This window comes from Lipophrys pholis (assembly GCF_963383615.2).
Source record: "Lipophrys pholis genome assembly, chromosome: 10".
NCBI classification, from domain to species: Eukaryota; Metazoa; Chordata; class Actinopteri; order Blenniiformes; family Blenniidae; genus Lipophrys; species Lipophrys pholis.
Genome location: NC_137640.1, coordinates 24,032,633 through 24,058,118, shown reverse-complemented (window position 1 = coordinate 24,058,118; position 25,486 = coordinate 24,032,633). Strand labels below are relative to the sequence as shown.

Genomic DNA, 25,486 nt, shown 5'->3' with positions numbered 1-25,486 from the left:
ATGTTTTATGTCAGCGCATCGAAGAAACCTTCAATTTCTCCACATCCTGTATTAACAAGTTACAGCAAAGTGTGTTCTTTCTCTACCCGGGCTTGGAACAAAGACTGAGGGCTTTACAGTCTTTTGGCCCTGGTTTGAGATTCCTCACAGCTTATTCTGAAGTGTCAGACAAAACTTCCGCAGTTGAATTTAAAATAAAATAAAAATCTAATGAAATCTCCCGACCACAACTCACTTTGTTCATGCCACCTCGAGAAATTTAAGAAAGTTGTGTGTCTACCTTCCACAACGCATTTTCTGTTTGTGTCGGAGGGAACAACACTCATTGGTTAGATAACAGACACATGAGTGAGTTGTTGTTGTTTTTTTGTTTGTTTTTTCAAATATAGTACTTTAAAAGAAATTTGAGACTTGACAGAATTGTTAAAACTGTAACAACTGTCTCTGTTTTCTCCTTTTTCACAAAAAGAAATCCTCACCTCACTAACTAACTAACTAACTATCTAACTAACCAGCCACTTTTTCTTTAATTTCATGACAAAAAATAATACATTGAAGTTCACTTGAATAGTTTCATAAACTAAAGGTTTGGGGGTGCTGAATGAGTAGTGTTGATGAATCTGTGATGGATCGCGTGTGTGTGTGTGTGTGTGTGTGTGTGTGTGTGTGTGTGTGTGTGTGTGTGTGTGTGTGTGTGTGTGTGTGTGTGTGTGTGTGTGTGTGTGTGTGTGTGTGTGTGTGTGTGTGTGTGTGCGTCTTCGTATCTGTATGTTTGTATGTGTGTGTGCTGCTGACTAAGACCTGTCTTGTCCTTCCAGAGCTGGTAACCTCTGGCACCAGCGATAGTGAGAGTAGTTCCTGTAAGTCTAGCCCCTACTCTGTCCTTCACGCTTTCTTTTCTCTTCATTCTCTCTCTACCTTCTCACCTTTTCTCTCTGTTCCTTCACTTCTATCTATTTGAGGGTGTCCTGCAGTGGCTCTCTCTCTCTATCTCTCTCTCTCTCTCTCTCTGTGAGTGTGTGAGAGTGTGTGTGTGTTTTCTCTGTGTGTGTGTGTGTGTCCTGTGTACACGCACACGCGTGTTTGCGTGCTGTGATTCTTGCTGTTTCCTGCGCATGTGAGTGTTTGTGTGCAATTTCCTGCTCTCTGCTTCTCCAGCCTGCTTTTCCAGACCTGTTGAAAGAAGTTTGTTCCGAAAGTCGAGGAGAGCACAAGAGGTGTGATTATGTGTTTTCTTTGATCCGTCAGTTACTAGTTTGTGTTGTTATTTTTCTCTTTTTCTAAAAGCAGCAGGCCAGGAGGAAGCCTTCCTTACCTACCAGCCTGTTATGCAGCAGGAAGGTGAGTGAAGGACTGCTCATTATCGCCACCCTCGCCTTTATAGTCCCATTATTTCTGTTCATGTGTTGTTCCCAGAAAGTCCCTGAATTCCCTTTGAGTTTAATTGAAATAAAATACATAAAACTTTGATTATGAATGCAAAGTTAAAGATGTGTTTTAATTACACATTGTGCCAATTAAAAATGAATTAAGTGTTTATTATGAGCATCAGAAATCTGTTAGAATAGACCTGTATAAAAGTATTGCGGGTTTTTAAAATATTAACTTGCAGAAAGGAATTGTGAGGCCGCAAATGCATAAATTGTGATGATTGAGTATCTTATATGTAATTCAGCATAACTGTAGGCTCGCTGTCACTTAAATGTGCTTCAATTAATTTTAATAGGAAAAGTTGCACCTTCTGATTAAATATTATCGGGCTGCCGATCGCATCAAGTCAATAAAGAAAATTGTTTTATATGAATTATTATCTCAGATAATAGGAAATGATGAAAAATAATCTTAACCATGTATTAGTTGTTCGAGTTAAGGAAAACGCATCATTGTTGTGAACGTTTACACTTTCTCCGTATTTCCAAAGTAAATTAGCAAAGACGTGGGTCAAGGATTTACACACATTTGATTTATTATTCTTTTTATAAAAAAGGGAAAACGGTCATTCTGTGTCGTGTTGGCACTGAGAAATCACGTTGTTTGTGACGTGCTTTTGTTTCTCAGTCAATTACACACGGCCGGTCATCATACTCGGACCGATGAAGGACCGGGTCAACGACGACCTCATCTCTGAGTTCCCCGACAAGTTTGGCTCCTGTGTCCCACGTGAGTTTCCTCCAAATCATCATATCACCTATACACTATTCTGCATTTCAAAAATAGTTGTTTTTTTTCTGCACAACATTGAAAAGGAAAAAAACAGACGACTCGCAGTATTTACTGTATGGTACACACACCCCTGATGTACCATATTCATGAAGGCTCGTGAGCTAAATAGATACTGTTTGTTTTCATACCTACAAACCCTCAGTGAGCTCAGTAGAACAGGCTCTGAGGTAAATGGTCAATCCTATCACTTCTAAACAATTTGCCTTGTAAAATATGGCAGAAATAATTTGCAGGAGAAAGACGGATGGCACATTTGAAACAATATCATATCATTTAATGATACAAAAGGTCATTAAGAAATGTCCCAACTTTATCTGGGCACAGCCAAACTCTTTTGAATAGTAAGAGTAGGTGTCTTTTCTTTCGACAGAAATCTGAGTCCTGATAAACAATCTCTGCTTCGCAGGTGATCTGATGTAACTAGAAGAAAATGATGCGATGCTAAACATTTCCGAAGATTCATTGAGGCTAAATCTGTGGCTGCTCTACATGATGCCGAACTTGCTTTGTAACCCCATATTTATATCAACCACCCGTTGGCGCCTCGCTTTTGAATAGCGCCATCAATACATTAGTCTATTCGTGGTTGGATATATATTTAATGTTTTAAGTTCTGGTTTCGATCTGAAATGAGCACAGAGTCTGAGGCGTTGTTTTACCTCCGCGTAACCGGGGTGAACACTCTCCCCCTCAGACACAACACGGCCGCGGCGAGACTATGAGGTGGACGGCAGAGATTACCACTTCATGTCCTCCAGGGAGCTCATGGAGCGGGAGATCCAGGAACACAAGTTCATCGAGGCCGGGCAGTACAACAATCATCTGTACGGAACGAGCATACAGTCCGTCAAAGAGGTTGCTGACAAGGTGAGACTGACTGACACACACACACGGTGATTAGAAGGTGGTAAAGGTGAGGCTGATCCTGCGAGCGACAAAGGAAGCAGGGCAAGTTGACGTTGCGTGTCTCTTCCTGTCCCCCTCTGTCTCAGGGTAAACACTGCATATTGGATGTATCAGGGAATGCGATAAAGCGTCTCCAGATGGCAGGCCTCCATCCCATCGCTGTCCTCATTAGACCGCGCAATGTCGACAACATCCTGTAAGTAACGTGAATATTAAGACCACCTGCCAAATACGTGTGTTGATTTTTAACAAGGTACACTTGTCAGCCTCTATTCAACTTTGTCATCGATAGAGAAAACAGTCTTGAACCCAGTGTGGACGGGAGCAGATTAATACCATACACCTACAGCTCTTTTTCAACTCCTCCAGCTCCTCTTCACACAGTAGCTTCAGTTCATATCAACGCATGGATAAGCCTGTGTCGTGTTGTGTCATCTTATTTTTCGAATCCTCTCCTTCCTCTGTTTCTGCAGAGAGATGAATAAGCGTTTCACCGAGGAGCAGGCGAGGAAGACCTTTGACAGAGCTGTCAAACTGGAGCAGGAGTTCACAGAGTACTTCACCGGTTAGTCATCTGTGAAACACACCCGTCATGCTGTAGCAGCTCGACATTTACAGAAGCTTGTTTGGTGCCTGTTCTACCTTGCAGGAGGTAAAAAATTACAAGAGATGACAACTGTAATTATCTTTGATAAACGTAACTGCAGTTCTAAATCCATCCACCGGGGGTCACACTTCTCCGTTGAGAGCAAAGGACATAAAACAGTGAAACCCTGAACTGAAGAGCCCTCAGCTCCCTTTCTGCTCAAAAAAGAAAAGAGGAAACGTCACTTTCAGACTATGTGGGTGAATTAATGATGAAGGCCGAGGAAATCATGCATTTTGTATGGAAGAGTATTAGAGCCACTGAAGAAGAAAAAAACGAGAAGAAAAAAATCCTCAATGCACTTCAGATAAAAGTCCAAAATCAAAGTCAATTTTTTTTTTTTTTATTAAATACAAACTGGAGTTGTCTGTCTCCTCTGGTCCATTCCTCCTTTTTTATCCGTGGGCGCCGAAATAGTCACATTAAATCATTCAATTCTGACTATATAGGTTTGCTTCCTGCTTCTAGACGTCTGATTTTACACAGGAGTCCCTTGTTTGATAATAATACATTTTATTAGGACCCCGGGATCAGTGCCTGTGTCCCTCATTCTCCGTAAGAAGTCAGTGTGAAGCGAAAGTCCTAATAGTGACGACAACTGCACTGTGTTTATGAGGTAAAGCCTGTTTTTTTGCAGGCATATGGATGGACCAGAAGAGAGACGGATGTTTCCAGTTTGTATTAAAATAAAAACAAAACTTTAATAATAATAATTTTTTTCTGAAGTGCATGGTTGTTGTTTTTTCTTCTTTTTTGAACCTCTGAAAAAAAGGTTCTTCCTATTCCCCTTCCGTAGTTTTGAGATCGATAGATAGATAGATAGATGGATGGATGGATGGATGGATGGATGGATGGATAGATTAGATAGATGGTTAGATGGAACTTTGTTTCATTAACCCTTCCATCCCTCTAATTGCAGGTATCGTCCAGGGCTCGACACTGGAAGAAGTTTACGCGCAGGTGAAGCAGATCATCGAGGAGCAATCTGGTCCTTACATCTGGGTGCCCACGAAGGAGCGACTCTGAATAAACATACACACATACAACACATTTACACATACATCGCTCTCTCTACACTTCCTACTTATCCAATTTTCTATCATCAGCCTGCTTCCTCTCTCTCTCTCTCTCTCTCTCTCTCCCTCTCTCGTCCGCACACACCTCTACACATGTGCATATTTACACAAGCACACAAGGCGGGGCGAGGCTGGGACTATCTGGGACCGCTGCACCCTGAAGTGGGAGACGCTCGTGTCTGTCCAGCAGCCTGTTGGTGGATCGTCATACAGCTCAGTTCCTTAATGTTTAAGGAGGTGGTTTTCAAATCAAGGCGACATGTACCATTATCTGATTTAGTTCATTATTGTTCTTCTTATTGTTGTTGTCGTTGTTGTTTTCATATTAACGAAGGGTAATGCATTCATGTATGGGTTTGTAATGATAATATTGTCACCAAGAGGCAGACTTTTGCACGCTGTAGCTTTAAGAGCATGTTTTTGGGACAAAAAAATCTCGATCTCCTGATTCCCTGTCTGTCTCTGCTCACGGCATCGTGCCCATTTAGAGTTTTGTCTTTCTTGTCTTTTTCCGCCGTTTTCTCACCTCTTTCACCAACTTATTCCCTCCCTTCCTCCTTTTCTCCGTTCAACTGGTTTTTAGATGTGAGGTGAAAGTAACTTATGGTCCCCCCGACTTTTTGGCATGGAGGCCAAAGTAAACCTTTACTGGTTCGACATGTAGCAAGAAGAAGAAAACCGTCCAACAAGTTAGAACATATTTGTGACTGAGGCTTTTGTTAATTGTTGAAAAGTTTAAAAAGAAAAAGAGATTAGATCGTATCTAGCCAAGTGAAGTACAAAAGTGTTTCATCACCATTTTTTAATTGAATGGTTAAAAACAGAGTAAACAAGGCGGCGGAGTCTCCCGGGGCTCTGGGAATTACAAACAAATCTGATTTTGAGTTGAGTGTGGGACTCTTGTTTGTCTTTCCCACTTACATGGAAATGTGAGAGAAAGATTTACAAAGGCTGTTTCAAAGCAATCGTGATTAATCACATGTGTCTCCCATGCGGGGGGGACAACCAATCTGACAAGTTGGACTCGTCCTCACCTGCTCAGAAGGCTTGGACTGAAATAATCTAAGTATATATGTGGGTGAAATATAAGACAATTAGGCTTGAAAAACAATAATAAATAATAAGTATTCATAAGATAAGAGGAATCTGATGCAGTATTTATGCCGCAAATTGTGACGTGATCACAAACACATTTTTCTGCATTTCTACCTGATTAAAGTAAAGAGCTGAAAAGCTTTGGATAAATTGTGTTCCTTTTGATTTGCACAGTTCCTCTAAAACACGCAAATCGTCTCTGGGTTCATTTTATTTTTACGAAATCGCTTTTGATTTATGAGCGTGAAGAAACGCGAAGGATTCCGGCTCTTGTCTTTCACACAAACACTAAATCTTACTCAGTACCTGAATTCGACAACAAAGAAGTTCGGTTGTTTTTCTCCACGTTTTCATCCCTTATAAGGGATTTCTTGCCTTTCTCTTCACCGCCTCTCTGTGTCACATCTTCATTGCCCTCCTCCTCCTCCTCCTCCTCCTCCTCTCCACAGCCACCATCCATTCGCGATGCACTTCACATTTGACAGTTCATCGTCATCTTCATCGTGGCTATCGTCATGATCATAATCATCATTGTCATCATCACAGCTTTCCTTCTTACTGTAGTTGCACTAATGAGGGCTGGTTTCTTAAAAGCATCTTCGTGCACCAAGGCTGATACCGCTCCAGTGTTTGAAGACTTTTATTTTTGGTCTTTTCTTTTTTTTTTGCGCATGATGAGATGACGCCCTCACTTTCTCTTGCATTATGCTGGTTCAAAGGAACAGAAAGTCCGGGGAGAGTTTTACTGTTTGTCACTGCTCATCTCGAGGTGACACCTGCTCACAACATGAACCAATCGGCAGCATTAGCCAACGTTTGTTTTTTTTGTTTGTTTTTTTTAATGCTGAGCTTTATGTTTGAGCCTTCAGTTCCAGCGCATGTAAAGGACTCCTATCACTGTTCCCAGGTGTGACCTCAGCACTCGATATGTTTATGCATGTAACACCTATGGTTATTTCCTTCCTTGATATTATTCAGACGTGGGTTGCATTTTTAATAGGCTCACACAAACGTCTACTCTCTCCGTTGAGCGGTGCGACGTTTACCTGAGGCTGAACCGGGGTTTTAGTCCAATATTTGTTCAGACTAAACACCGTGATTATTGGCATTCGGGGGATTCAGGTTTTGGCCACAAACTTTTGATCCTGTTAATTTCCCAAATGAAAACGTCTTTTCTTTTTTTCTTTTTTTCTTTTTTAAACCTGGCTCTGCCAGTCAGACGATCCTCACTTTGCACATTTGTTAGTTAGAAATGGCTTTTCCAAGTTGTGACTTCATTCAATTACGCGTCACAGTAATTCAATAACAAGGTCACTGGTTATTGTGAACATAACTTTGTTTGCATCCTCCAAAATAGCCTTCGGTGAAAATCATGTCGGACGTCAAGTTCTGGACGTGGTTTTTGCCGGAACTTCCATCATTCAGGGTCGAAAGTAGACGTCTGTGAGCGCCATCTTCTGGGTTAAAAGTGGAAATGTGATGCTTGATTTTTTGTGCGAAGAACCCAATGTGACTAAATGACACAGAAACCGTGCGGAGTGCTGGGGTCACGAATGAGGCTACACCGAATCATCGCGAGAATCCCGTTTTTAAGTGTCACATTCGAGATGCTTTTGGTAACACAGCCCCTTGTATGGACCTTGTCAGCCACTGACTACCCATCTCCACCCTCAACCCCCACCCTGAGGCGACTTCTCCAAGCTGACTGGAGACCAGAGACATACAGAAAGACCGTTCTGTCATGAGAGTAGCGCTTCAAATCCAAATAACGCACCGTTTTTACCACATGTGTGAATAAAGCTTTAATGTCTCCTCGCAGAATGTCCAGCTTAACTAAACTTCTCTCCATCTGTAATCCTCACTGATTGACGTAGATGAGTGGTGTTTATCAGATGACAGAATCCGACTCTCTTTATGAACTCTGGCTGTGTGTTTTTGTGCCGGGGGACCATGCCACTGTCTGTTAGAGTGAAGCACCGATGCAAAGAATCTATTACAGATATGGATCTATATCTAACATATTAACATATTATAATATTTATCCCTGCTCTAACTGCCTATTTTGGTACAAAATAAATAAAAGTCTTTATTGAAATCTTTGCTGAAGTCCCGTGATTATGGCCAGACCTGATCATCCTTTTCTTATTTTATTTTTTTAAACGCATTGTGGAATGTCTCTGAATATGAATATCCTTTAATAGCTTACCAATATATTTTCTTTTACTCTGACCTATACTGTGGGTTTGTAGTGGTCTCTGTCGATGCTGTTGTCTAGTGTGGAGCGCTTGTCATTATTTTAACCTGCGATTACCAATTTTCAATCTTTAAATCCATTTATTTTGTCTCAAAACATTGAAGAGACCTCAAATTCAATTTACCATGAATTGATCGACTAATCCGTCCTTGTTTTATGCCTGTTTCACGCAGACAGTCCATCACAGTTCAGCACTGTCACGCACACAGACGCACGGCCACTTCAGAGCCTCTAGTCATGCTGACAAGTCAGTTTTTGACTGTAGAAGGAAACCATACAAACTTCAAATGTCGACGCCAAAAAGCTCTGATTGGAGCCCACAACAAGGCGAAACAATATCGCACAGACAGTAAATGTAAACAGTGTATACATCCTAAAATGCACATTGAAGTTTTGGGGGGGAAAGAAATTTAAAAACATGTTTTCAAATGAAAGCCGTACAAACGTAGATATTTTTTGGGGGACGGCTTGTGCCACGTTGAATTTTTTATTCATGCTCTCTTGCTTCAGTGATGAGTTACGTCGCATTTTAACGAATTCCTTCAAGTTTCGGGAACTGGTGGAGTCCACTGTTATGTCAGGTGATAGTCATGTGGTGAACAGCAACAGATGTTCAGACGAGGAAAAGTGAGACGTGAACAAACAAAAGAAACAGGGGTGCCATGAGAATGAGTTGAAAGGGATGTGAAGACAATTAACTTTATAAGTGTTTGAATAAAATTGATAAAGGATTCCTTAAGTATACGGTGAAAATCAGATTTACCAATACAGGCAGTTTTGTTTTTCTGATAAGTAAGATTTGATAACAGTTGTTAGATTCTTATTTTCTCCCACAGATGAGCTCGTCTCAATATCGGGCACAAAGCTGTATAATCGTATTACTGATGATCTGAGCCGGCAGCACTGTTCGGAGGAGACTGAAGACTGATTCATGACGCCCTATAATTTGAACGTTAGTTTGTTTCAGGAAGTGCTGATTTAACGAGTGATGGAAAATAAAAGAAGCAGCAACAGACCAGCTGATAAATGAACAACATGCATGCAGCCACACACACATTGTAATATGAGGGCAGATCCTGTTTAAGACTTCAATTGTTAAAGTCAAAACATCTATCAAGTTGCTGTTTTTATGTCAAGATTAATGACGCACACCTTCCACGTTTAACAGGGCTCGAGTGATTCAATAAAATGAACAGATGTTAATCCGACCATTGGCTACGAAGAAAACAAGGATACAAACACTTTGGAGTTTATTTATTTTCTGCACTTGGCTATTTATTGTGATCGAATCTGCATTTAAGGCATAGTCCCTAAACTAATTCCACACAATCGTAATAGTCCTTATCTTTTTTTTGAACACATGCTGTAAAGTCCTACTTCAGAAACTAAGAAGTGAAGAACAATAAAATGAAATACAAAAGATGAGGTGAGTCTAGTTGTCAAAACAAATTGTCGTTTGCAAATGTGGCACAAGTGGTCGGATGAATGAGCCCGGGAGAGGGAAGTTTCTCTTCTTTTATTAGCCACATTAGCACAGAGAATACAGAAGACACCGCTTTAACATGCTGCTCTCAACAAGGCACATTCTGATATGGACCCGCAAGGACCCCTAGCTGCCCTCACCTGCCTGCATGAGTCCCCCAAGCGTCTCCTGACCAAAATTACGATCCACATCCTGCTTTCTTGCACAAATTCAATACAAAAACCAAAACACAGATTTGAGAAAACATAATGAACGCACTGACTATCACAAATAGATACATAAAGTGGGTGGTCTCTTATCTTATAATACAATATCCCAAATATCTTATAGTACAATATCCCAAAATTACACTGTGTCCCACACAAACATACAATGTCAACAAAGTCAATGCTTTTTTTGTATAAAACTCAATAAGTGACCAATTTACTTAAAGAGTCAGTCAATGTTTATTTCAAAGGACACAAACATGTTTGGGGTTTTTTTCCCTACCAGTGTGCTTATTCTGTTTTGGTGCATTCAAAACAAAGTGAGTAAATATTTAAACAACACGTATTGAATCTATGTGAGTATTTATTACTCTCACTTTTTATTTTAAACTCAGTTACCTTAAGCTCTTTTGCCCTTGATGGGGCAACGGCAAGATGTATATTGCAATAACGGTCTAAAACAGACTAACTTTTGTTCATCACAAAATCAAAGTCATGAGCATTTATTAGCTAATCTTGTTCTCCTTTCCATGATTAAACTATTTGTATTTTTTTTAGTACAACTAACACAGTGTGTCACAATTAAAAAATAACCAAACATAACAATAGATTAATTAGCTTACACTTCAGCTGTTTCACCTGTATGTGGTTACATTATATATTGAGTGTACTATATTTCACTGATACTGTATAATTTTTTTTATTATTGTTATTAAGCTGAAGATATATATTACATACAATCCCTAATCTGTGTTTTACCACCAATATATATTAGTTTATTACTTGAAAACCACCTTGAGGGCACAATGCACAGCAGATGTTCCGCTCCTCTGGAACAACCAACATCACACAATGACTTTTCTTTTTATGTCTGGGTAAACGAGCACTTTTTTTTTATCTTAGGTCTGGCTAATCCAGACGCACCACATGGAGATGATGACTAAGGCGTAGAAGGTGATAAGCAGCAGGTAGATCCTGAAAAGCAAGAAATCAAGGACATATCCCACATGACACCACTGCTCCTGCAGCTCGTTCTCCTTCTGCAGCGAGGTGAGGTGAGCCCGAAGCTCGCCCAGATGCTGACAGATCTGCTGCAGCTCTGGCGCAGCAGACAAACCTGACACGAGAGAGATGAATCATAGAGAAGTACACCCAAAGAAGGGGCAGCATGCAAACAATTTCTTACCAGCAGTGAAAGAAATTTTCTATTAATGCTTCAATATCAGAGGACCCCCCCCCCCCCCCCCATGGCCTACCAAGCCTTGGCAGAAGCTTTGATTCACATCAAAGTATTATTTTTAAATCAGTGAATGCAAAATGCTTTTCGCGATATACGCTGCTAATCTGGCAGCTGTTGGGATCCACTGTCATTAGGTGTTTACTTAGATGCTGTTCATTTGTGAAATCTTTGCGTGTCGACTGCGCTCGTGGGTTTACCAAAGCAAGCTTCATTTTCTGCAAACACAAGGTGTCCTGTGAATACACGTCTCTAATTTGCCTGACTTCGATCCATGACTAATTAATCTCCTCACTACACTGTTGTGTAATGCTTAGATTTGTTATTAGTTTACTCAGTGTGATGTTGCAGCTGTCAAATAGTGTGAGGAGAAGGTCCTCTGGGTGATACCATTTCTGAAAATGCACTTTATGAGACTTTCATTCAGCTCATGTCGTCGTATCGCTTCATGTATTGCATTTTTGATTTCTGCTTTTTAACTGCAATACAGTTTTTCTCCTAATTGTTCTTTTTTAACCATTACATTTGGCTTTTTTTTAAAATCTATGTTATAAGGTACTGTGCAACGTTTACTAAGGTAAAGTATAAAACGGTGTAATAATACTCACTGGTTCCACTGTGTGTGGTTTGGTTGCTGGTTGGCTGCTGGCTGGGAGCCTGGCTGGCTGGTTCGATGACCCGTGGCCCCGGGGCGTCATTGGAGCTGTCAACTTTCTTATTCTGCGGCTTTACGGATGTGAGATGGACATCCTCAGGCCAGCGGTAACAAATGAGATTGGCTATGTGCTTGAGGATGACCACTCTGACCCAGTGTGGGACCTCCTGGTACTTCATGGAGCTGTGGTGGAGCACGTTGGTGATGATGACCGTCTCCAGTAGACTGATTACCATGAGGGCAAGACACACAGAGAAATAGATTCCTGAAACATATTAAGAAAAAAGAAAAAAAATGGTATTTATGTATGATTGCTGTTGCTCAAGTCATTTATAGTCTTCTGTTCTTTATAATCTGTAATCTATTTATCACCAGTACAAAATAATGTATAACCTTAAACTATATTAAGGTCACATTTTAAATTCTTGTTAAATCTTTTTAAATGTTTGACCAGTTAATTTAGGTTTAAAAAAAAAACCAATCAAAAAACTCAGCACTTTTGTCACATTATTGACCAGTTATCACATTTCAGGTTTTATTACATTATATTTTATAACAATTTTAGGTCAATGTTACATGCCGAGCTCTAAGAAGGCTTTCAAAAACTCCCCAATAAGACTGCGCTCTACTTCAGAGCAGGTCAGATGTATTAATCTGGGATACCTGTTCATATTGTAAAGAAGGTATTTGAAGCCTAACGTCACCGTGTCTGACCTATGATGGGTGTGCCATTTGCTGTGCTGGGCAACAGGTCGTTCATGATGAGCAGGAAGACGGTGTAGCCCAAGATGAGTGTCATTTTGAAGGAGGCGCGGTCGACACTGTGGGGGGGCAGGTAGAACGACAGGATGTCAATAAGCATGAGAAAGGAGCTGGGGATCAGCAGGTTGACCACATAGAGCACCGGACGCCTCTTTATCACCACCTGGAGAACAAGAAAAGTGGACAGATGAAATGGGTCACATATATTGCTTAAAAAAAAAAATAAAATTGCATCATCAAGATTACGACAAGATTGATTTAAATAAAAGGTTTGACAATAAAGTGCCAAGAAGATTTAAATTGATTAAAAAAACAAATATTTGGACTTAATTTTCAACACTTTCTTACATTCATGTCCATACAATTGTATTCAAAATAAAACCCAGGAACTATCAAAGTCAGTTCCTGGATGTAGGAACAACAGGTGTCATTGTAAGGCCTATTCTCTGACCCAAAAGGTGATGATGTCCCACTCGTCGATTCCAAACTGAAGGATGGACGTCTCTCCCAGTATGTCTACCAGCTCCCACTCTCCGCTGGCTTCTAGGTAACGCTTGGAGTTTCCAGACATCTCTTCAAAGGTCAAGGCTGGACTCAACCTCACATCCCGTACTATGAAAGAGAAAAACAGAGAAGGAAGCTTGACTCTCGGCTCATTAGACACATGTCCCTTCATGGGTCCTCCACTTTGTTCTTTGTGGTCTGGCTTGAATTTGTCATTAAATCAGTTTACATATGCTGTGATTTTGGAAACGTTAAAAAAAAAATAAAAAATTTAAATGCACGTCTTACTGGTGTGCATGTAAGAGCCAAATGTAAATGTGCAATTCTGCACATCAAAAGGGAAGCTGAAGATCTTCAGGTTGCAGGCGGAGACGAGTCGCAGCATCCTGTCCCAGCGGATGTGACCGGTGTGGTTAACGTAGACGTAAGGACACGCCTGGGAAACGTCATCGTCCACACTGGGAGGAGTTGGAGACAGATTATTAACATTCATAATGTTACAATACAATCTATTACAGTTTTTATTGCTCATTGAAGAACCTATAAGAACTACAGATATCCAAAACTGAGATAGTTTATGCTGAAGTCTACCATACATGGGTCAAAAAGTGACATTATAAATATTTTTGAGAAAAAACTAAACAAAAAAACAAACACTTCTGCAATTTGAGGGTTACACAACCTTCTATAATGGCATTAAAAGTTACTACCACTGAGCCAATTTATGGTTTAGAGGTGTAATGGCCTGATTTCCCCACGTAGGGGCGCACCCTCCTGTGATTAATGTTAGGATGAGCGGATAGTGCTGCGAATGTGGGAATGTTTTCAAGTCCTTTTTCACTGTTGTTGAATCACTGTCTATTGTATAGTTGTATTTTTTATTTTTATTTTTCAATTAAAAGGAAATCTATGGAGTGAAACCTAAATTGTTTACCTTGTGTGATGCTGCCTGTTGACAATAGAACCACATCCTTTATCCAGTACCTACTGTCCATCCATCCATTTTCTCCCGCGTATCCGTTTCCGGGTCGCGGGGGGGTGGCAGTCTGAGCACTGTCACCCAGATCACATTGCACCGATTAAGAACCTTTTCTTGCGGGTGGTGAGCCCACGGGAACAGAACCTACTAGTGGTTGTTATTTTGTGTAAATCTGGTAGAGCATGCGGCTACTTTTGGCTCTTCATTTGGACATGAAGCCACACTATGGGATGTCCTGTGGAACAGAGTGGTTCATACAGTCTTGGTAATATCAACTAACTAACTAACTAACTGTATTAAATAAATAAATAAAAAATCCAACAATTTTCATTGCTGAGGATAGCAGGGGTTTTTTTTCCTTCCTTTTTTTGGTTTTAAACACATATTTGAAGTAAATTCAACCTGTTTGTGCTCAGTGTGCATTTGCAACCACAAGTCCATTTTCAGATCGTGATTTGCAAAATTCGTGTCCAAAGAACATTTAGATCGGGAAAACTTACAACTCATAAACAATGATATCTGGAGACCAGAGATGATTCACGGGGAGAGAAATCCTTGTCGCACCGTCACATTCTTCAGGGTCCCAAATCAGGAACTCATTATGCCAGTACTGCAGTCAATTTAAAAGACGTTATGACGCGAAGATACTTGTGATAGTGTGTCGAATGTATTTGTTTGACACTTACCAGCCTCAGCCACAGGAAGGTCGTGAGTATTTGCGTTTTCTCATTCTGAAATACAGTGACCATCAAGCAACGATTGTATGAAGGTGACTGCTGCTTTTTTAAGAGAAGTAAAGTTAAAATCCACTTTTCAGTATTTCACAAAACATTGTAATGATTGAATACTGAGACATTTTATACCAGCAAACAGCTGTGAACTCTCATAAATGTCACCTGGTCTCCCTCCGGTCAGTAATAAAGAGGCTCCTCCAGATCTTCTATCTGTTTTTCTTCTATATTATTCTGTATGCATTGAGCAGCTCATTAAAAAGAAAGAGAGAGACGTACCACACCGAGGACAGCATACAAGGTGAAGGATATGTTAGCAGCCGTTGGGTTGCTGAGGTTCACCGCTGGCCTGAAGGGTTTGAGGTCAAAAACAGCCTGCATCGACTCATGGGTTGGCCCGCTGTGGCCTTCTTCACATGTGAGTTTACTGTAACACACAGACACTGACCACAGAGAGGAAGTTCTTGAGAAAAAAAAAAACGTGACTTTAGTTTGACCTTGATTCAATAATCAATGATTTTGCCAATGTCAGCGTCGTAACTTTATTCCAGCCTGATGAATTGAAAGCAGCTTGGAAGCTGAGCTTTGCTTGCACACAGTCCGATTAGACAAGGATTAGATGAAAACTGTCTTATGGAATGTAATCCACTAATTATGGATTTAGTCATAAGATTCTCAGTATAAGCATAAGAAGAAAAAAAAAAATCAGATTTTTGCAAAAAAAATCCACAAAAAAAACTTTTGAATTTAGAAGTGGATTATAAATGTTATTAAAATTTGGTGGTGAAGGATTTATCAATACATGCTATGAGTAGCAAAGTAATGAATAGCTTGAAGCAAAGCATTTCTATTGCATTATATACACTTTTTTTCTTTCATTTGATCCAGAAGTCCTCATCAGCCAGTCAGGAGACGTTATTACCAAAAGAAATAGGGTTCCCTATTGTCCTTTCTGTAACTGAGGTCAGCGAGATTCAGTCTGGAAGTTGGATCACAAACAATTAGATAATAGAATAAAGCAGGTCAACATTACCTGACAATAAGAGTAAACCTGCGATGAGGCTGAAATGGTGACGAGGTAAACTCATGCTGAGTGTTTCCCATAGACTAAATTTTCTCCCCAACCTCAAACCAAATGATGTCCAAAGAGAAGTTCCTGCCTGCGATGCACACGCACACTCTTATATACGCATTCAAACGCACACCTTTTCTTACTAAGAGGAACGTCGTAATATTCCCGAGTGACGTGTTCCCACTTGATCCACAACTGCAACTTCAAATTAAACCTGAAAACAGAGATGAATCCTTCAAATATTTTTTGGAAGATTGTTTCAGAATCACGTGTTGGATTTCTTTCTGTAAGTTAATTTAGTTTTTGTTTCGCGCATTAGTCTCGGTATACAAATATACTCATATTCACTTGGGTTTGATGTTAACTTTTAAAAGCATTTTTGTTTATGGTGTAAAATAACAAGAAGAAAAGAACAGTTTGGAGATTTAGATCGATCATATAGATTAAATAGAAAGGTAAATAATGTATGATTGTGCAGGTGAATCACACGCATGTACAGGATAACACAAAACTTGTTGTTTCACACCTCTGGTAACCATTCGAGCGTTTTATTTTTGATCACATTCTCCTGTGGGACATGAAATCTCTTCCACTCTCCAGTCCGGCACTCCACTGGTGAACCTTAGATTTTATTCTGATTCATGCTGTGACCCCAAAGATTGGCACTTAATGGGATTGTAAAGAATAATCCAAATAACCCCCTCAAGATAGAAAGAGAGAAATTTCTAGCTTTAAGATGTTCGATATATATTACGATACATTACCTCGGTCAGGGATTGGAAACTTTAATCTATCTGAGGGCCATAATAATATCATCCTGGGAGGGGAGCTCCCGGCTGTACGGATATATCTGGATTACGTCAAAGGTTGAAAAGTTGAGTGCTCCTTGATCACAGGAAGGTTTGCAACATGGGAACTGTGACTGAAAGGAGGTTGTCCGAGAGACGTTCACTCAGTATCTTTGCCATGGCAGGCCACCCCGGACACCCCCCCCCCCCCCCACCCCCCACCCCCCCCCATCTCTTGAGTCCAGCGACAGAAACTCCTGACCCTCAGTGGTCCGACTCCACCATGACAAGATGCGGTAGGGTCCAGTCCATTAACCATGGGCTCTGTTATTGGGATGGGATGTTTGAGCTCTTGCTGTTTTCTTTTGAAACCGTAGAAACGATTTAATTCATAACATGCAACGTTAAGAAAGGCTGCCTCTTGGTTGGAAAATGATCTGTTTTTGTTGTCTGGATATGAAAAAAAACCCAGTAAAACTGTTCTACAATGCAACTTTATTTAGATCGCAGTGGCTTTCTGGTGCTTTAATCATTAAAACAGAAAAAGTGTCGTAAACTTTGCATTTTTCACTTGCATTGAATTTTAGCAAAACATTTGTGAGCATTGCTATGCAGTTAAACTTTTGTTGTTTTTAAATTAATAATGAACACATCTCCTCAGTATCTAATCACAATTTTGAATAAGTTCAAATTGCAGAGTTACTGGAATGTCAAACTATCAATTCCATCATTGATGAAGTTCCTTGTTTAAGCTTCCCAGCCCTTTAAAGTCTAACTGTCAATGAAACTTACTGATCTTAAATTGTTGCCACCACTCGATAAAACACATTTTATTTTATTGTGTAATTGACCTTAGGCCCTCCAGCCTCCCGGAGATTAATCATCTTACTGGTCAGTTCAGGAAGCCCAGAGGGTTGCATGGCGTTTCTCAGATGCTCTGCAATGACCTCCCCGTAAGGCCTTCCTGTAAATACCTCAAACCGGATGTTCAGTTGTGCTGGTAAAATAGTCAGTCGGTCTGAAAAACCCTGACCTGCAAAATATGAACAATATTTGCAAACATTTGAAAAGCTCAATATTTATAGCTCTAAATATTCTGTGAGAGAAGCCCCGAAGTTAAGCATCTTTTTGCAGAACAAGTGACTGAGATTAAATTGTTGGAGGTCACATTAGATCCAGCTATGTCATGGACAAAGCATATAAACATTGTGACTAAAAGGAGTCTAGACGTCTCACTGATTAGATGCAATGCCCATTTTATGTCATTAGAAACCAGAAAACTCATTCTGCCGTCTTTAGTTTGATGTAATTTGGACTATTGTCCCACTGTGTGGGCCAGTGCTGCTAAGAAAGAGCTCCACAAACTTCAGATTGCACAAACTCGGGCAGCGGGGCTCGCTCTGGGCTGCCCCTTTCCAACTAATGTTAATGCAGTGCATCATAAGCTGTCGTGGATGAAAGTCAAGGACAGAGTGGCGTGTAGCTCTGTGTCGTCTTTGCATCAAATCTGGACGTCCCACAGACCTTTCAGCCTTTTCGATAAACTACAACCCACCTGTAACAGACACGGCTTTACAATGTTTTATTTGCCTTTACCAAGAACTAATGCTCTTAAAAATACTTTTATATATCAAGCCATCTTGTACTGGAACATGCTGCCTCCTCAAATGAGGTCAATGAGCACTCATGTTGTTTTTAAAACTAACCTAAAAAAAATCTGTGATCAATGGAGAAATAATGTTGAATTAGTGTAGCTCTAGTTGCTGTTTGTCTACTTTTTGTTTCGTTGGAGTTGACTGTATGTGCTTTGTTGATCTACTAATTGTCATTGTTGAAAGTTTTATTTTAATCGTGCAAATGTTTTTGTGGGGGTTTGTTTTCTCTCTCTTTTCTTTTTTGTGAATGGACCCCAGGAAGAATAGTCACTGTATTGGCAGAGACTAATGGGGATCCTGAAAATAAAGAAATAAATAGATTGCGGTGTTGCAGATCATACTGGTTGACAAACAAGACAAGGAGTTCAGCTCCTCACCAAAACTCACCAAAAACTGATGTGGATCAAGTCTGTTAGTGCGACACTCAGAAAGCGACAAACCAAAAAGAAAGACATGCCAGATGTTTAGTCGAGTGAAAAATCCTTATAAATACATATTCTGAAAATAAGATGATAAAAGCTACAAAATTTAATTGACGTCAGTGAGTGGATCAAGTTGGGGTTTTTTTAAACACCTAAAAGTAATGGGAAAGAATATATTTTTCAACAAAAGGCAAAAATGAATTATTACCATTTTATTTGGCAGAAGTTGTTAAATCGAAAATTTTGTGAAGGTCTATATATTTCCAATTTCAATAAGTTATACTGTATCATTGGATCAGAGTTTCCATATGCAGAATCAACACGGAAGGTTAAAACCAACATGCCAAGAAGATGGTGTTGATGAATTTGATATGACTTGAAAATGACACATTGACCATGAAACACTCACCAGCCTTTATTCAAATAGTGTCGACAGCCCCATGACTCATTCGAACAAAAGTGCCATACAACAAACAAACATGGTGCAACTGGTGCGTGTAACATTCAAATAAAAGTTGAACAAAAGAGAAGGAATTGAACTGTTGATGCCGTTCACTCTCTAGGTTTACACTATCGTCATGTTGACTGTGAATAAACTGAATATTTCAAAATGTCTAAGAGTATATAGGCGAGCTATTTTCAGGCATTGTTTCAAATGCATCAAATAGGACTGTAAGCATACGTTGTATAAAGCAGACTGCTGGTGATAATGAGCAAAGGGAAACGACACCAGGGTTCATGTGGGTGTTCTGTAGGAGTTCGCCCACAGGATGATGATGGTAACAAAGCTGACCGATATGAAGAGGATATAAAGGATGAAGAGCAGGCGGTCTATGACAAAACCCACATGGATCCATTCTTCCGCGCCATTTTTCCCACTCAGCTGCTGCTCCAACTGTGGGCGGATGGCCTGAAGGTCCTGACTAAGACTCCTCAGCTCCTGCAGGGCTTTGTCTCCATTCAGTGAGGACTCCTCCTCTGGAGTGTCACTTTCCCGAGTCACTATATAAGAAACCTTCATTTCTACTGCAGAGGAAAGAAGAAACTGACATGTGGAAAAAAAAAAGTCTTCGGCTCTTTATGGACGCGACGGCACAAAATGTTCTGGCTGCACAAACATCACGTGGAGTCTTACCTTGTGCTGAAGGATTTGAGATCACAGTGTCTTCCCGATCTTTAGTCTTTGGAGGAAGACATACGAGTCGCCCCAGGATGTGAAGAAAAACCACTCTGATCCAGTGGGGGACCGCAGGGTACCGAGCAGAGCCGCAAATGAGGTTGGTAATGAGGATCGTTTCCAACAGACTGGCCACCATCAGAGACAGGCAGAGGGTCAGGAACACATCTGTGGAAAAAAAAATGAAAATAAAAATGACTCAGAAGAGGAATACAATAGACTTTAAGTACAGACTGAAGAATCAGGAATTCAAGGAAATGCTTTATCCACTTTTCAGTCAATATCGAGAATTTAGTAAGACACAGTTATTTTTTTATGTATTAAGCCAGCATACAATGACAATGTTCACTTGTCTCTTTGCATTGTTTTTATATCTCGTCGAGTCAGAGTTTCCACATATAGCACAGTTTGCTTCTAGATTATATACTAGGTTTTCTAGTATTATTATTTTTCCTGTTATTCATTATTTATATCTGATGATATATGATGGTAGTTTTCAAGTGATAAAGTCGTTTTTTTTTTTACTGTGGATTTTTCTTCAGGTTGATTTCAAACCCTTTTCATATTATTCTTGGATCTGAACCTTGTCTTGACATGCAACATCAACTAAATCAAGGCATCATGATCTGACTTATGAGAGGTATGGTGTTTCCAGAGACGGGCAGCAGGTCATTCATGCTCAGCAGGAAGACGGTGTAGCCCAGGATGAGAGTCATTTTGAACAAAGATCGGTCGACAGTCTTGGGAGGCAAAATGAAGCTGAAGAGGTCCACCGTGATGAGGAAGCAGGTAGGGATTAGAAGGTTCACGACGTACAGCGTGGCCCGCCGCCGCACTGCGATCTGCAGGGGAGTGAGGTCAGATATGAAGCCGTCAGTCCTACGTCTTTCTCTGGTCTTATACAGTTTGCAAAGCTTTATTCTCACTTTTTCATGGATCTAAATCCCAAAAGTTTATTTATGGACACACTTGAGTATCTATCGACGGTCAATAAATATTGCAATTTTAAACATGTTTATAAATAAGGTGCTCTGATGAATTTTGTTACATTGAGAAGTATCTGCACTGTCAATATTACAAGTATCTTATATGTAGGTGCAACAAGGGGTGACATTTTTCCCAGCTTGCCTTTTTCTCTTGTAATATTTAAGAAAACGATTGTAATTGAAAATAAGTAAGTCCGTGGTGGCAATACACCTTGCTATAAAAATAAATGGATAGAAATTAAAAATCCCTGAGCCATGGAGGCATGAGCTCAGCAAGATGTCTATTGGTGTTCAACAGGCTTCATGTCCTGTAGCTTTGGCGTTTGGAACCTTTGTATATCAATGGCTCTTGTTGCCTGTGCACTGCTTTTCCTTCCTTGGCCTGAGTTTGATCAATATTGACCACGACAGATTGGTGAAACACCACATGATTTTTTTTATCGTCTTATAGATGATCTGATCGAGTAGTCCCACCGTCTAAAGTTGACATTTTTCAACTTAACCATCCTCTTGCTGCCTGATACATCAGTTCACATTATTGGTGCACATGCATATATCATACAGGTGCAGTTAGACTCTTTACACATACGATGAATTAATGCTCAAGAATATATATGAATATCTCTTTTCAAATACAAAAACTGCTGGTTTTTTGGGGTCTTATTTAAGACTGAACTCTTTTTTTGGGACGTCGTTTCGAAACACTTGAAATTCTCCTTCCCTTTATCCCTCTTGTATGAGAATTTGAAATGGTACAATAATAAACATCAAATGATTCGATTTCTTACGAAAAAGCGAAGCTCTTCATACATCAGTCCACTTTGGGATACGAGCTCAAAAACCTTGAAGTTGATTCCAATTAATTCCCATTCCCCCATGGTTGTCATCACATCTTTAGAGCGCTGGAATATTTTGTTTGCTGAGTCGAGGAGTTCCATCTCCACCTCGGACCCTGAAGGGAACGTATTTGAAAACTTCAGCAGATGAAGCTGTTCATAAAAATGACGTTTTTGATGTCACAATCATGTTGAGAACGGCTGTTGTACAGCACACACTCGTGTGAAATGGTCGAACGGACAGGTTCTCACTCACTGTGGTGTAAGTAGGGGTTGAAACTAAAAGAGCAGTTCTGAATGTCGAATGGAAAAGCATAGATGTCAAGTCTGCAGGCGCTGACGACTCTAACAGGCTGGTCATCGGTCACCCAGCCATCATGATACACGTAGGCGTAAGGGACAAACGGAGCAGAGTTTTTCTCCATGCTGCGGTGAACATACAATACAGTCAACGTGGTCAATTTTAGGGAGGGTTTGTGTAAAAACCTAACATATTTACCAAAACGATATCAAAAAGAAGAAATGACATGGACACTGTTCTGAAAGTGAGTTGGAATATTGTTGAACGGGTCGACAGGCTGTTACAGTCTGGTGAATCCCAGACTTCAATCACTGCGCCAACCTCCTTTGATTCAACAAACTAGAGTCAACAGTTCTGTTAATAACAGGATTTATAGAAACATGTGACTTAGCACCATTCTGCTCTTGGCAGTGATGGTCTATAAACTGATTATAACTATAAAATTCACAATGCAGTAATTATGACGGAAGTTTCCATGAGCTTGTTACTCATTTCTATATGAAATCTGTTGTAGATCTTGTTTCTCATCCTGTCCTGCTGCTCGAGCTGCTCCAGCTGCCTCTGCTTCCCTTCATCAGAGCAGTGTGTGGTTTTTCTGCTGTTTTTTTTTTATTTTTAATGATTCTTTTCTGTGTCATTTTGTTCCTTTGAAGAACAGGTATTTCAGCACAACTGGCAAAAATTGCCGCCATTCTACAGGATCAGTGTGCAGCAGGTTGCTTGCAGTGGAAAATATGGGACTGTAATGTGTCTACAAACAACACGACTATGTGCAGAATTGAGAGAATGTCCTTTACGTTACAGTTATGAAACGACGATGGACATACATATGATCACACTGTTCATCAGACTTGTTTATCAACGTTGACAAACTAAAGCTGACGACAATAGTCAGTGTTTTAATGATTATTGTGATGCACTGGGCTCACAATATAATGAAAAAGAATGAGCGGATTGTTTGCCAATTGAATTTGTTGGTTGGTTTAACAGTTTGCTCCCTCGTTATTTTTGGCATTCAGATCAGTGTGACATCATTACACCAAGTCAGTGCTGCATAAGACGTTATCACATTGATGCCGAATGAACTGTTTCGCTACAAAAAAACATACAATTCGTTGATGACGATGTCTGGGACCCAAAGCAGTTTTCTTGGGATTGTTATGCGCTCAGTGCCACAAGTTTCTGGATCCCACCGCACAAATTCATTTCTCCATTTCTGCAACACAAATCATACAAATACCATATATTTTTTTCTTAACTGCAATCAGTATTATCAAGACTCTTTCGACTCCGTAGTTTGCATCAGCTTGATTCGGGCTGCAGTAAATGCCCCTTGCTTTCTAGCTGCTGGTGCTGTGATCCAAGCCGTGAACTATTTTTTCTCTCAACTCTCAAGTCTGGATAGAGGTGAACAATTCAATCATCGGTGCAGGTAAAGTGATTGTACTTACTAATGTTTGCCAGATGAACGTTGTCAGGACTTGGGCCTTCTCATCCTGAAAGAAGATTATGTCTCATAATTAATCATTTATATAATATGTCACTTTTGACAATGTAATGCCACTATAAGTTCTTCACAAAGACACCCCCCCCCCCCCCCCAAAAAAAATATATAATTATATATATATTTTCTAATATTTATGCACCGAACAAACAAGCACACACATGCAGGCATGTACACAAATATATAGAGTCAAACCTGAATACTTAATTAGTGTCATATTTGTGCAGTATCACTTACAACTCCTAAGATGCCAAAAAGGGTGAAATCAAGGGTGACGTTGGTTGTGGTTGCAAAATTTGTGACCGGTCTGATAGCGCTCAAGTTGAACGCTGGCTTGAGGGCCTCCAATAATGACGGCGTATCAGGATGCGAGCAATTCAGCATCGTGCCACTGGATGGAGCTAGAGAGGAGAGGGATTATGGAGTTATTATGTTTGTAAAAGGACCTCATACACTGCACTTTCACAATTTTATGAATGAAGACATGCAAGTACACCTATGACAGAACACTTTGAGATAACTGAAGCCTCGGCATCATCTGCAAATTGCATATTTTATATAAAGACTTCCCCGATATATATCAGATTAAAAGAATCTAACCAGCACGGGAAGAGTAACGTCTCTAACTTTTAAGATCAGGCTTAAAACATTACTGTTGAATGAATAAGGTGCTATAGGCTTAGACTGCCAGGAGACCTTAAGCGCAGTCTAAGCCTATAGAGACATGTCTCTAATATCCTCCCTCTCTACTGTAGTCTGTCCTCTCCCTGTCCTCTCTCTCTACCTTCATGAACGATTTCCAAGCTCTGCGAAGCTTTATGAATGGAAGCTTACAGAATTTGGAAACTTAGGCCCGAGCTGAAGCTAGAGTGACCAGAGAGTGAGCAAAGTCCTCACTTTAGCATAATAATCACCTGGAATTTGGTATTTTTTTGATGGATGTGTTAAGATGACGTACCTGTTTCCAGTTACAAATTTAAAGATGTCAGAGCAGGACTGAGTTCAGGTTTCATAGCTTTTCTCATGTCTCTGTTGCTTTATGTGCACAGCAGCAGTCACTTGACAACTAAATAGTTACAGTTCTTCAATCAGTACAAAATATCATCTACATGTCCAGACCTCCTCAAAGAAACGTTAAAACACTGATTACATTTTAGATAAATATATTTTCATATAGGTTCTGTTGCATTATAGGAAGTGTACTTACCACACATGAGCACAGAGATGAAGAGGAATAGAAGCTTAGAAGACTTGACTTTCAGCAGGCCGCACTAAAAACATCAACATCGTGTCAAATGTGATTAAATTTAAAGATGCTGTGCTGACAGTGAGGGCTGTCCTTTAAACATCTTCAGAGATCATATCGAGATTTAGACATGAATCACTTTTGCATTCATGTAAAAATCATTCACTGAAATCAATCAACAAATCTAATGTTGAATAGGCACCTATTAGTCCTGATAGGCAGGTGACGGGAGCTTGAAAACCGATTTCTTTTATTTTGTATACAAGTTGGAGAGATTTAATAATTAAGACACAGTGCTGAGTGTGAGGTGAATGTCATTGCCTGTCTTCAATAAAAGACCTCACTGATTTATTTGTGACTGAGAGGAGACCAGACGGATGTTCTTGCACTGTCACCGAAGAACGAGAAATCCCTTGTTGTAACCTTTGTTTTGTTAAAAGCTGCTTGTCTAAAGTTTTGATTAGCAGAGTAGAAATGGACGTGTACGTTTCAAGTTAAATAACACTTTCTTGAGTCAGTGTTTAGCGCGTTGTTATTCCATGACTTGTGAAATGAAACTGTCAGAAAAGTCTCTGCTGTCATTTTACCATGGAATAAAATGTTTTTGAGAGGCTTGTTCATTAGCTTAGCGTCAGGTAGCATAGCTGCAGAATTTGACCTTTTAATAACACGTTAAAAACTCCAAAAGGTAATAAAAAGACAAACATCCGTGTCTGAAATGAATGTCAATCGAAAACTGAAT

General features: G+C 40.0%; 3 protein-coding genes across 3 annotated transcripts in view; 1 reads left to right on the top strand and 2 right to left on the bottom strand.

The window, feature by feature from the left end:
- LOC308115553 (disks large homolog 4-like) overlaps positions 1 to 8,032 on the top strand; it is a 127,729-nt gene extending 119,697 nt beyond the window's left edge. The window contains exons 18-24 of the mRNA XM_080473111.1: positions 819 to 860; positions 1,291 to 1,341; positions 2,059 to 2,160; positions 2,918 to 3,090; positions 3,216 to 3,325; positions 3,603 to 3,694; positions 4,695 to 8,032. Of these exons, the coding sequence (XP_080329237.1) occupies positions 819 to 860; positions 1,291 to 1,341; positions 2,059 to 2,160; positions 2,918 to 3,090; positions 3,216 to 3,325; positions 3,603 to 3,694; positions 4,695 to 4,801 (677 nt within the window). The 3' untranslated portion in view covers positions 4,802 to 8,032. The remainder of the gene's footprint in view (positions 1 to 818; positions 861 to 1,290; positions 1,342 to 2,058; positions 2,161 to 2,917; positions 3,091 to 3,215; positions 3,326 to 3,602; positions 3,695 to 4,694) is intronic.
- Positions 8,033 to 10,788: 2,756 nt separating this feature from the next.
- LOC308115552 (5-hydroxytryptamine receptor 3A) lies at positions 10,789 to 16,368 on the bottom strand (the record flags this gene model as incomplete). The annotated part of the gene is made up of 9 exons (XM_080473110.1): positions 10,789 to 11,006; positions 11,744 to 12,046; positions 12,496 to 12,706; positions 12,995 to 13,155; positions 13,336 to 13,505; positions 14,527 to 14,636; positions 14,713 to 14,757; positions 15,037 to 15,200; positions 16,356 to 16,368. The coding sequence occupies 9 exons, from the start codon at positions 16,366 to 16,368 to the stop codon at positions 10,789 to 10,791; spliced, it is 1,395 nt and encodes a 464-aa protein (XP_080329236.1).
- Positions 16,369 to 19,086: 2,718 nt separating this feature from the next.
- LOC308115551 (5-hydroxytryptamine receptor 3A-like) lies at positions 19,087 to 22,118 on the bottom strand (the record flags this gene model as incomplete). Its single annotated transcript, XM_080473109.1, has 5 exons — positions 19,087 to 19,720; positions 19,830 to 20,039; positions 20,503 to 20,713; positions 21,646 to 21,809; positions 21,950 to 22,118. The coding sequence occupies 5 exons, from the start codon at positions 22,116 to 22,118 to the stop codon at positions 19,431 to 19,433; spliced, it is 1,044 nt and encodes a 347-aa protein (XP_080329235.1). The 3' UTR covers positions 19,087 to 19,430.
- Between the last annotated feature and the right edge of the window lie 3,368 nt (positions 22,119 to 25,486).